The sequence below is a fragment of the Trachurus trachurus genome (genome assembly GCF_905171665.1).
Source record: "Trachurus trachurus genome assembly, chromosome: 9".
NCBI lineage: Eukaryota > Metazoa > Chordata > Actinopteri > Carangiformes > Carangidae > Trachurus > Trachurus trachurus.
The window spans coordinates 31523535-31536979 of record NC_139895.1 but is presented as its reverse complement, the minus strand read 5'-3'; the positions used below and the strand labels follow the sequence as shown (position 1 = coordinate 31536979).

Below are 13445 nucleotides of genomic sequence, written 5' to 3'. Positions count from 1 at the left end.
AACTATGCAATGCTGAGTATGCTGAATTTGCTATACACAACATAAGAATTTAATTGTTTAAAAAGTATATTTTATTATGTTGTTTGGTCAAAAAACATAGTCTAATGTCTAACGTGAATAACATTGATACATACTGTATTTATCCGAAGATAATGCTGTGGTCATGACAGCATCAGTTTTGTCTTTATTAGCCGCCCTCTGCATGTGGCTCATGGTGAGTCAGGGTAATGTAATACTGTCTGTAGACCACAAGCTCCCTAAATTTGGATTCAAATTCTCCTGAGTAGATAATATCACTGGGACATGTAGCAGAGAACAAGGAGCCACGAGGGGTTACAGGGGTTTCAGTTACTTACAGACTGTTTAGTAAAATGATCATTACTCTTCTACACGCTCTTGATGTTGTTTTCTTAAAGGCTTTGTTACAAGGAACTAAAGAAAGACAGGTTTATGCAGATTAGCTGTGCACAGTCTAGGACACCTCTGACAGGAATATTCTCTATGTGCCTTTTTAAACAGATCAATGCAAGCAAAGCTAAATCTCTTTGGTTCATTATTGTGGTTTATTTATTTAACCCAGTGTATGGTACTGTACATAGATATGTTCCACTGCGTGTGTGAATGCACAGCTTTAAAGTGAATTGTCAGCAAATACTGTATTTTGAAGTTTTACTTAAGTGTGGTGTCAGCAGCTGAAGGGGCTGCAGCTTTTTAACCTGGTAAGATTTGTTGCTGGTGTGAATAAAACACATTTGAGATGATTTGTGAGTGTTATTATTATTTTCATTACGGTATTTTCTTTTTCTTGGAAAAGGGTTAAAAACAAACAAACGTAATCTCACAAACACATATTGTCCAACCAGGAAGTCTAAAAGGGAAACCACACAGGAAATATGTCCAATCATGCACTTTGAGTGTAAAGTCATGAGTGTACATCACAACAAGACACCAAACTTTTTCCAGTGAGGCCATTTAGTGCTCGTTGTTTTGCTTCTCTGAATAAGTCAGCCACATTGTCCCTGTGGAGTGAAACGCGGCATTGATTTTCCCTCTGGCTCCTTCACCTTGTCAGAACAGAGTTTTATTCCACAAATGTGTGACTGTCCATAAAGTAACATGAATTACACATCGGTAACAGCCTGTGGCAAATCCCAGTCTTGCCCTTACAAGTTAGTTTGTTTGGATATGATCTGATGACAAGAGTCTCTTCATTGGAAGTCTGCCTACTCCCAGGTCTGCTTCACACCCAACAAACTGGATATCCCACCACTGAAATGCTGCACCTGTAATATTCAACATAATAATTGAACCTGCCTAATGCTACTTTTTGGAAAATGATCTGCAAAGTTCTGAGAAAACAGTCTTAAAGTAATGATTTGGAGTAATTATTGTGTTTACACAACCCTTATTTTAACCACAGCAACAGACAGTAAAGACACAGGGATACTTTCATGAAGTCAGTGTCAAAGTCTGGAGGGCCATGACATTGTAACACAACAGATGGTTGTTGTTTTTTTTCTCATTGTGTGGAGGAAGGCCGTAGCATTCCTCCAGTCTTGGGCTACCTGTTGAACAAGGAGACCTCACCTTTGCCTTTTTTGTCCCTCAATAGTCAACTGCCTCTGAATATATAGACTCGAGACAACAGTGCCGTTGGGATCCACACTGAGTCTCTTACCTCTTGGAAAGACTCATTTAGTGTAAACTGTGTCTAGCAAGGTTTTCTCACAACCCACATCTCAAACAATAACAACCTTGAATTCCTCCTGCTGGCTGGTGCTTCCTCCGCTCTCTCCTGGTCCTTTCTGGGTCATGTTTTGTGGAGAGATACATGGGTGCGGATGCTTCCCGTGAATGTCTGGTCCTGGTATGTATCCTGTGGAGATAACCCAGAGATAAACAGACACGATGCAGTCGAAGCCCTGAAGGAAGACTGTATTTCTTACAGATCACTTGTAAACCGTCATGGAGGAGGGGGAACGGATGCCATACTTTGGAGATGCTCCCAGGGAGTGGACTTCACTTTCTGACCCCAAATGAACTTGCACTCACTACAACGCTGCCCTAAAATATCTAATCAGTATATCTATAGCTCCCTAGCTATATACACTTTATATTTATTATACAACAGTAGCTATACAACACTCATTTGCAATAATATAGCATGCTTTCTAGTGGGCAACACTGTTTTGTATGCATTAGGATAAGATCAGATACAGTATGTATAATGATGTAATATAATCTGAATGTAGGCCTATCACTTAATCAGACTTTGTGATTTTGATTTGTCATTCCACTGGAGCCTCTAATGTCCAAAAAGATCTTTATTTATTTATTTATTTATTTATTCATTTTACCTTGTGCACACAATAATTTTCAGTAGATTCAGCTCTGACACCAAAAGGTGCACACAGTCACCACATAGTGGGGCTGTTTCCACCTCTTACTGTTGTGAAGTGTTGTCAATTTTCTTCATGAAAACTGGTAGCCTAAAATCTGGAAAAATAGGATAACGTATTCTGCATGTTGTCTTGCTTGATCTCAAATTTTATAGCTACTTTTAGGGCTATATCTGTGACATGTTTGTAAAAGAAAAGTGTAGCCTATACACTCCTGTCCTCATAGTTTTGTCTATATTTGGTCCAGGGCTTTTTTTTGTTTTAGTTCGGGCTCTTTGCCCTTTAATTTGGTTAATTTTACTGTTTCAGAATGACCTGATAGAGATGTTCCTAGTTAGGTGTAGGAGAAATGGGCAGGGCCATAAAATCCTCACAGAATAAAGTCCACATAACATTTATCAGAAATTAATAGGCCTACTGATATGCTTAGCTACTGAGTGATGATTATTTAGTAATCCACAAGATTCAAGATATAGCCTATGTATGCTAATCTGTTATTTTCACCAGGAAGAGGAAAATCGCCTTTGTGTTTGCTCACAACAGTAAATATTCCCCTTATCTCCTTCAGCACAAACTTTCTGTGTGCTCCTCCGCCCTGGCGACGGATCTATATTTTGTGCCTCTCTGTCGGCGGATGGATCTGTCATCCAACCTGGGCGACGACACCGAAAATCACAACAGCTTTTCCACAATGTTGCTGCATCAAAGGATAAAACTTTGGTACAGGTAAGTAAAGTATAGAGTAGCGTAGCTATTTTTGTGTGACTCAACACGTATTGTTCGCATAATGTTTGGCTTTACAAGCCGCTTTCTTTCAGAGGGAGGGATAACGTTACAGGTGATGCTCTCCATCACCTGTCGGGGACTCGGGGCGTGTTAACCTGCAGCGGAGGACTGGTGTAGCCGAAGCTAGCTCCCAGCCTCACCTGCGCTGTTTATCTGTTTCATTTACAGGTTTTGACGAATGTAATGGAAAGCGACAAACAAATTATTGAGAGAGAGACGCCGCCTCAGCACTGGACATGTTGCAAGTTGATAATTGACCCTGCATTGACAAGAGGACTTTACAAAGTGTATCGTTATGATGGAAAACACTTTAACATACCCGTGAGCATTAAAAAATATATTTAATATCTTTATCTCAATAGCCTTTAAGTAGGTTTTCCCGTTAATAGCATATAACATCCTGTTTTGTTATAATAACGGCTGTTGGTTACATCAACAGGTTGAGGACCTAGGTCTGTTTCCTGTTGATACTGTCAGAGATCCTCGCATCTGCCGCCTGTGGAGCAAAAGCAATAAGACTGAGCTTTCAGTGTCTAAATTTAAGGTGAGTAGGCTATTATTGTCAACAAGAGGATAACAATAAAAATGGTTATTAATAGCCTATGTTATAATGGGTAAAAACAATAAAAAAAGAAACACAGTAATGATGTTCATGCTTGTTTTTGCTGTCTATCTGTGTTCTTTTAGGTTGATGAATGGTATGTTGGCCCTGTTCCCCCGAAAGAAGTGACATTTTCCAGGTTGAATGATAATGTCCGAGAGGCCTTCTTGACTAATATGTGCAAAAAATTTGGGAATATCGAAGAAGTGGAAATATTCTATGATCCTAAAAACAGGAAGCACTTAGGGATTGCAAAGGTTGTCTTTGACACAGTGCGGGCTGCGAAAGGTGCTGTTCAGCAACTCCATCAGACGTCAGTGATGGGAAATGTTATTCATGTGGAAATTGATCCAAAAGGTAAAGTTGGTTTTAGTAGCCTAATACCTTGCATTTTTATGTTGAAAATGCATTCGTTAATCTTGATTAATGTGTTGTTTACCTGTAATATGCAACCTCCTACAGGGGAAAACAGGGCACGATATCTCCAGCTCCTCTTGCGTGGCCTTTACACTCCTCGGACGTTGCCGGTGGGCAGCAGTGAACAAGCTCTTCAAAGCTTAATCAACAGTTTGCTGGTAAACATTTTAAAGCTTTTTATGATGGTTTGATTTTAAGGATAATGTATACCAGTTCTTTTCATGTGACATCATATTACACATGTTTTACAGAACGGTGCAGCCACACAGCGACAGGGAAGTGTATCCAGCCCCACCAGCATTGCTACTCCTCTCTCTCTGGACACAGCCTACTCCAGTATTTGGCAGGATACGCCTACCAGCTTTGGGCTTACACCACGGTCTCAGGGAACCCCCCACACTCCTTGTTTGTCTGCGACTCCCCTCTCCCAGGATTCCTGCTACTCCAGTCTTCAAGCGACTCCAGTTCTCCAGTGGGAGGCCCCCACCTATAGTGTTCACAAATCTCAAAGACGAGAGCTCTGCCATCGCAAACCTGCGGGGTATCACAGGAGATCTGGGGAAGTCTCAGATGTCAGCTTACTTTTGAAACATTGCCAGCCGCAGCCACAAGACCCCCTCTCTATGCAAATACAGACTCGTTGCCACAATCTGGCACTGTGGGGTCACAGTGCACAATCCTCCACCCACGATAACACAGAACCTTTGTTTAATCTTGCTTCACCCTGTCAAGAGTCCAGAGACATGGTCACTGCTGCCTCAAATATTTCACCTCTTAACTGCAAATCTGTCAGCATCCTGAGCATTAATTTAACAGCCAACCAGCAGACAGCAGCATCGCCCCCACCTCACGATCATGCACGCATAACAACCTTATCTCCGTCTTCTGTAAACTTTTCCTCCAGCAGCCCCCGACCAGAGGTAGAGAGTTTAGACTCCCGCATTGAAAATTTGCTGATAAACAGCCAGGGCACTGCCCCCTCATACTTTGGTAGACAAACTTTGGAGGCTGATGTTCACTCTGAGGACAGCCCAACTTCACCATGCTCAGCTAATAACTCCCCGTACTCAGATGGCTCACTTGTTCGCGCTCTGATGTCCAACGATGATCCAGTGCATCATCAAGATGCTGCACTATCTCCCAGTGAGGAGGATGAAACAACTCAAGCTGTTTTGTTTCTGAAAAGAAACTTCCAATCTCCCGCTCCGTACGATGCCACACAGTTTGAGAGGAGGGTTCACACAAACAACCAAAAGGATGCAGAAAGGCTCCAGTCATTATCATGTCCAAAGGTAAGTCCACATCACATACTACAAACATCATGATGATAAGAAGCAGTAGTAATTATTAAGTAGTAGCCTAAGGGTTAGGGGTGGGAATCCTTTACTTTCTCACGATTAGATTCGATTCTGATTTTTGAGGTTACGATTCGATTCAAAATCGATTTTCGATTTGAAATTATTTGATTCATAATGATTTCTGCTTCAGTCTATCGGTGTGCAAAGGATCCTCATGATCTACTCCATTCCGCTTTGCAAGACAGAATGACTAAAGTGTCTTTTTCACATTATTGAGTTTTAAACATTTATCCATGCTTAGATGGAATTGTTGAAACTGTTGCATAAAAGCAGTATCACATTAAAGGTGCCTCTTTATTTAAAAAAAAAATAGTGCAGTTAAACATGCTGCCTTTTAAATTCTAAGGAAATGGAGGCCGACAGCCCGCAGATTTGTTTCATGTTTTTAATTTGTTGTTGTTAATTGGGTTGTTGTTGTTGTCTATTTCTGCTGTGCTATAATTCAACAATTCATTGAGAATTTTGTTCCATCATACTCAGGAGCATCTTGCAGCAGACGCAGATGAAGAGCAGTCAAACAACAGGCAGTCTGGAGCTCTGACACCCACAACTGACTCCTCTCTTCCACAGTTCCTGCCATTTTCCTCCCAGCACCTTACCCTCAAACCCCCTCCTGCCCGTCCACCAGTCCCCCCTTTCCCTTTTCCCATTCCTCCCTTTCCTCCATCTCTTCCACCCGTCCCCCCTCGTCTACCTAATGGCACCATCCCCATCCCACCTCCGAGCTGGATCCCCCCTCCAGGCCGTCGTGTCGGCATTCCCATTCCCCCTCCTCCGATGCCTCCTCCTCCTTCTATTCCTCCCCCGCCCACTTTTATGGGACCCCCTCCACCTTTGATGAGGCCACCTCCTGTACACATGCACCCCTTACCTTTGCAGCCTGCAGGTTGTTTGGATAAGGGGAATCCTCCAAGACACAGCAGTGTACCTCCACCTTTCCCCCCACCGCCCTGGCCCGCCCCACCCTTCCCCAGGTTTAACCCCTTTGTGCCACCACCAAACTTCACACCTGTACGGGAAAACCCTCACAAGATCACAGCAGAGAAAGTTTTAGAAGTCCTCATGGATGAACTGAGGTCAATCATAAAAAGGGACATTACACGTAGAATGATTGAAGGGGTGGCTTTCAAGGCATTTGAGGACTGGTGGGAGTGTCAAGAGAAGAAAACAAAGGTAGGTTGATTTGATCAAATCAAACAAGGAAAATATTTTTAAACACCAAGACAGTTTTATAGTGACTAACTTTATTGTTATTGTTGTCTAATTCATAAGATTCAAGCTCCTCCTTTGAAAAGTGGACCAGGATGTGTAGAAGAGTCAAAGAAACAAATGAATCCCCTCAGGTATATCAGTGGTCAGGGCAAAAAGCCTCCTCTGCCGTCCTTCAAGGTAAACTATACTGCTTTTCCATACTATGAAATACAACAGCATATAGCTATGAGAGTTACATCACTTAATGTTCTGTAAAACAACTCATTAATTTGCAGGTAAAAAGGAAAAGACCTGATGATTCTGCTACTTCAAAAGAGGCAGAAAATGAGCTGAACTCTATACATGAGAATTCTGGTCAGTGTTTTTACTGCATTTGAACCCCATTTACTGTATTTTATGTCCTCACCAGTCTCTTCTATGCTGAAGCCTGATCACCTGTGTTGCTGTCTTCCCACTGGGCTTTAGATGCCAAACAGGGGGATGACACAGAAAGACCTGCATCCGAGAGACTAAAACGTAGACACGCGAGACCTCATGAGCTTGAGAGTGATGATGATGATGAAAAAGGGAAAGAAGCAGAAAACCAAATTCAAGATGAAGAAATGATACCAGACAAAGCTGAGGATGTTGTACCAGATGACAATGCGCCTCAAAACATGGTAAACAGGATTTCTTTTTACAGTTTTTGTTTTTTATTTATTTTTTTTACAATGATTGTAGTGCAGTGCTTCTAATTTGCCATCAGCTCTTAATAGAAAACTTTATGTAGTCTCACAGAGCTCATGATGATGGTGATGATGATGATGATGACAGTAACCATCCAGAGGATGAAAACAAAGTGTCACAAGAACACACAGAGGATGAAGTAGCCGTCGTCGCTGACATTAGTGAAGAAGTGCCCTCCTCAGATAGCGGTACGTTATTATTTCAAATAGTTTCAACACTGAAAGTTGATGAAGTTTCAGGTACCCATGAGTAAATGTTTTTTCTGTCTGTCTTCAACTACAGAGACTTCTTCAGAGAGCAGCTCCTCCGGGGAGAGCGAGTACTCGTCAGACTTTGACTCGTCTGACTCGTTCTCCTCTGACAGCTTCGAGAGCTCGTCCTACTCTAACCTCAGTCCTGAAGACGAAGACATGGAAGAGGACAATGAGGACAGCAGGAGGGTCGAGTGTATCGTGATATCGTCTGATGATGAAGAGCCAATGGAGCTCGAGCCTCCCCTGAACTCTGCAGCCCCGCTAACCCCTGGTGCTCAGTTAGATCTGGTTCTGCAGCACTGGTCAGACCCGTTTCAAAGGGAGGAGAGAGAGGAGAACCAGTACACATCAGGTCAACGGGACATCTGTGACGTGGATGCTTTGATGGAGCTCCAAGCCCGAGAGCCCCAAGACCTACAGCCCCCTTCACCTCTAAGACTTCCAGGTTCTGTGTCCAGCATGGTGTAGATCAAATCAGTTTACTGCAGTATGAGTTTTCCACTGATGTTTCTTTCAGTCAAACAGTTTCCCCAAATTTCTGGCATCTAATGAGGACAGAAATAACTATCAAAGCATTTACAGATGTACATCTAATGCTCAATGTACAGCATGTAGGATCTTAACCTTGAAACATTTCAGTCTGTGCTGCAGTAAATAAGTGTTTGATTTGGAAAGGGACAAACGATTGAAGCCGAGGCAACGCGTTAGAGAGACGGGGAGAACGGGCTTTTTCCTTTTTAGGGTCATTCCATACGATTACCAGTTTCCATGTTCTCTCACTAAACATGAAAACAGCCCTTTTTTTGTCTGTCCCAATGTTTTGTTGTTCTTTTCCTTTTTTTTGATTCTCTTCTCTTCATTTCGTTTTTTTTTTGTTTAGTTTATTGGTTTAAATATACAGAAACTATGCACATTAATAAACATTTCTGTAAACATGCCGGTTTAGCCAAGTTGGCTAATTTTCAACCATAGTCTCTGGGGCAGGTGACTTGAGCACTACAATAATTAAAATGCATTAAAAAAGAAACAAGAAAACAAAACAGTACTATGCCTACTTATAAAATGATAATGTAAATATGATAGTGTAATAATTCCTTGTGTTTTATCTGTGCAGCAGTGGAGCCTGACCTTGATGTGGAGATGGAGAGCACTGAATGGATGGTGGAGTCTCTAGAAAGTGCAGAAAGCCTGAGGCCTCTCACTCCGACTGGGTGCCTGGTGGACAGTGACCCCGACCTTCTGAGCAAACCGACGTCTCCTGCTGTGGAGGAGGTGGAACGGCCACAAACACCAGGCAAGGGGATAGTGGCCGAGCTGGAGAGCGAGGTCTCAGACGACGCCATCGAAGCCCTATCCCTCTCCCCAGTGAGCAGCGAGCTTGTTCTACCTCCGGTTGATCTCCCAGCAGCCTCGTGCCTATTATTCCAGGATATTCCTAAAACTCCTGGCAGAGAGGAGAGAGGTGGATGGCCTCCGCTCAGCTCCGGGAGAGCTCCAGCAACACCTGGCAGAGAGATGACAGTGTCAGAAGGTAGAACAGTGACACTGCCACCTCTTAGCAGTCCACCACCCATTCCCTCACTGTCCATTAATCCTTATGTAACAGCCCCAAAGACTCCTGGCAGAGACATTTTCTTAACCAGAAGAGGAGTAGTCCACAGGAGGGAAACGGCCACAGTGGCCACCTCCCTGCCCAGGTTGTGTGATGACTCTCTTGGAGGCTCTCCCATTACAGTGTCCTCTCCAAGCAGCCTCTCTGAATCCACATCTGACATTGCCGATGGGAGGGATGCGTGGATCGGTTCAAGTGTGAGAGCAAAGCCCTTGCAGGGTCTAGAAAATATGCCTGGCCTTTTGCACGAGGAGAAGTCCTTATTCAGGCGAAACCAGTGGAGGAGGTTAAAGAGGAGATGGAGACATCATCGGCAGAGATCACGTAAAAGAATCTCTGTTTCACTCTCTCGCCACAGTCGCTCCCACGGGTGGCGTTCACTGTACGAAGAGAGGAGAATCCTTCACAGGTTTTGGAAGGAGGGTCTGGATGAGGAAGATGCAACGCTGTTTAAGTTCACGTATGAAAGGCTGCAAGAGCAGGACAATGGCTGTGGGTGGCTCAGTGACACTCTCTGGATACCTCACCCTCATATCCTTTTAAACAGAGCTTCATGTTTGATTAATTTGATCAAAGTGTATTTACAGTAAGTGAACAAACTGATAATGTGCTCAAAGGTGTGATTATCTTATAGGTTGCACTGTATTGTGAATAACTATTTAAATCATAATATTCTAGTAAATATTCAAACATTTTAAATATGTGGAGAGAGCTTAAATAATGATGTAGTTAAAGGGATAATTCAACATTTTGGCAAATTGCCTCATCGCCATAATCGCAGTAGGTTTGTTACATTTAATTGTCAGTGTAAGCTATTTTTAGAATGGCGCAGCGGAGCGGCAGTCTGCTCAGAGCTACGCTACGGAGGCTAATGGGATTTCTTGGTTTCCCTCATCAAACTCATCAAATACACAATCCAACAACTCCAAAACACTCTGGTGGACAAGTTGTGACCTGCACAATCACCACGCTATGAGATAATAACAGAGCGTTATGAAACAGAGCTGTTTTCGAGGTAAATACAGAGACTGCTTGCTGAAAAACTGTCCCTGAAGGCAACGCGCATCAGCGGTTTTGCATGAATTTACCTCTAAAACAACTCTGTCTGGTAACGTTCTGTTAATATCTCATAGCGTGGTGAATGTGCAGGTCACAACTTGTCCACCAGACCGTTTTGGAGTTGTTGGATTGTGTATTTGATGAGTTTGATGAGGGAAACCAAGAAATCCCATTAGCTTCCGTAGCGTAGCTCTGAGCAGCTCACGGCTCTGCTCCGCCGTTCTAAACACTGACAAATAAAGGTAACGGACCTACTGCTATGACTATAGCGATTATGGCAATGGGCCAATTTGCCAAAATGTTGAACTATTCCTTTAACTATCAGTGTGTTTTTATTAAACATCAGTTCACAATCTTATACAGAAATGTAAATTTCATATTTATCCCTGTATCAAGGGATGTATATATGAGCTCCTCTTAGTTTTTAACTACATTTCATACAAGGAAATTCAGCATACACATTGAATTTGCATGGCACTCTTCATCTTATTCTGTGCCTTAGATCCTTAACTGTTTGTTCACCATCAAAAGTCATTGCAGATACAAGTGAGGAGCACAAATCCTGGCAACCAAATCACAGGACCGGCTCTGCTCGCAGTGAAGGCTTCTATAAAATCAGCAGGAAGGACAAAATGAAATACCTCAACACAAATCTGCCTGAGCTTCCATCTACCAGCACTCGGGTATTAAATCTGAAACTGTGATGATCTCTGTGCCCTATTTATTTCATTCAGTGTTTAATGTCCACATGTACGTCCGCAGGGAACGTCCATCCCAGCCCAACAACCAGCCTCACTGCTGCGTGCTGGATCTGACTTCAGGTCTGAACAGCGCCGCCTGCTGTCCTCTTTCAGTTGTGATAGTGAACTGCTCAGGTTCAACCAGCTGAAGGTGAGTAAGGCTTTAGCATAAAGATATGTACAAGCTGTAAAAAAAAAACAGCTTTCTACTTGAAAGATGTTTGTATACACCCTTCAATTCCAAAGAGATTAATAGGATTGTTATCAAATGTTGGCATTCACAAACCAAATATTATATTCGGGACCTACACAGTCTGTAATTAGAACTCCTGGTTCCTGTCTGTATTATAACTACACTGCACCATTTTCTTATGTGGACAAAGCAGAATTATGTGAGCATGGTCATATGAGCACCAAATAGTAGTTTCAGTTTTCCAAAATGAATTTGGATAATGTATTTTGGTGGTGTATAGCTATGTTTGAGATAACTGCTAAATCAAATAAACCAAAAGAATAGAAACAGTGTGATGAGGAGCACACACTGAGTTATGGTCAGGAGTTTCCACCCATGGTGATCCTTCAAATAACTACGAGTTATTTGATTGATTATATGGTTGGAAATGACATGAAATGAGTAAACTTTAGTGTCACTGATGACAGCAGTCAAGCACGTGTTAATAAACAGCCTCATTTTGACCTTAAACTCTCTGTATCTTCTTCTGTCAGTTTCGAAAGAAGAGGATTTGTTTCAGCAGGAGTCACATCCATGAGTGGGGGCTGTTTGCCATGGAGCCGATAGCAGCAGATGAGATGGTGATTGAGTACGTGGGTCAAATCATCAGACAGGTGAGGCAGGCAGAAACTAATGACAATGCTCAGAAACAAATTCATGATGCAAGCATCTCCCCCAACCAATGCTGCAGATGAGAACAACTTTCCCTGATTGTTCCTGTGAGTTGGCCCAGCAGCCCACTGGGACCCGCTGGCTGCTCCCGGTACTTTCCAGGAGTGTGAGTGAGAGCTGTTGTGATAAACAACACTACGAGACGCATCTGTGCTCTTTCTCCTTAGGTCATTGCTGACATGAGGGAGCAGAGATATGAAGAGGAGGGCATTGGAAGCAGCTATTTATTCCGGGTTGATCAGGACACCATCATTGATGCCACTAAATTCGGGAACTTAGCCAGATTTATTAACCACAGCTGCAATGTAAGCAAAAACCTGCTAGGGCTGGGGTTGGAAATTAAAGTGATCATTCAAGATCAACATTTGCTTATTAGGATCCTAAATACAAAGTAATTTCCCATTCTCGTGAAAAGCTCATACTCTTCCTTCTCTTTCAGCCTAACTGCTATGCTAAGATCATCACAGTGGAGTCTCAGAAGAAGATAGTGATATACTCCCGGCAGCCAATAAGCATCAATGAGGAGATCACATACGACTACAAGTTTCCCATTGAGGAAATAAAGATTCCATGTTTGTGTGGGGCGGATGGCTGCCGGGGCTCCTTGAACTGATCTCTGTGAAGATGATGATGCCATGAGCCAGATTTACCTGAGGTACTGTACTATATGAACACAGACTATGTTTCAAATAGTCATTTTGATGCAGTAAAGCACTACAGCATGCTGGAGAAGGGCCATATGAATAGTGGTGGTGCCACAAACTGCCCTACACGGCACTTACTACTGGACTGGGACCAAGCACTTGGGGCTCTGCTTCTGTATCAATAGATCTCTGATAAGGATAATCAGACAAGGACTAATCATAAACGGCAACAGGCAAATCAAAATGTCTGAGAAAAAACTACATGGAAAAACACAACATACGCTTGTACAGTTGTATTACAGTTTATTGCAATTTTTTTACACATTGGAATTGTTGCCTATTCCAACATGGACACTCTGAACATCATGCTAAAGGCCTCCCCTATGATGAAATGCCCAAATTATGTCATAAATGTAAAGTTAAATGTTTTCATTCATGAGAGCTTAAATGGTGTTTTGCTTGAGTCAAGCTTGTATCAACAATATTAGTTGTGGGTTTGATATTTTATAAGAAAAACACTGCATTATGGATGTTTAGCTGTGATGTGCTATTCTGACTCATGAAGTAACACATAAGATAAGCACTTACCTCTAATAAAACATGCAAGACATAACAACATCAATAAACAACCAGCTTTGTGCGCTTTTACTGTCCATCACAATATAAGAACGTTGATGTTGCACATGATCAGTATGGTGCTCTATAAGTAAACAAAACCCTCAATGGACAGTGT

At 42.5% G+C, this 13445-nt stretch overlaps 1 protein-coding gene across 1 annotated transcript; it reads left to right on the top strand.

Annotated features, from left to right (window-relative positions):
• Window positions 1-3368: 3368 nt before the first annotated feature.
• On the top strand, window positions 3369-12681 carry LOC310991065 (histone-lysine N-methyltransferase SETD1B-like; the record flags this gene model as incomplete). The annotated part of the gene is made up of 17 exons (XM_083978635.1): window positions 3369-3506; window positions 3625-3729; window positions 3873-4143; window positions 4249-4361; window positions 4455-5495; window positions 6042-6734; window positions 6834-6950; window positions 7049-7127; window positions 7239-7432; window positions 7543-7687; window positions 7782-8198; window positions 8871-9920; window positions 10965-11107; window positions 11187-11315; window positions 11891-12010; window positions 12236-12373; window positions 12508-12681. 17 exons carry the CDS (start codon window positions 3369-3371, stop codon window positions 12679-12681), a joined length of 5067 nt encoding a protein of 1688 aa, XP_083834761.1.
• Between the last annotated feature and the right edge of the window lie 764 nt (window positions 12682-13445).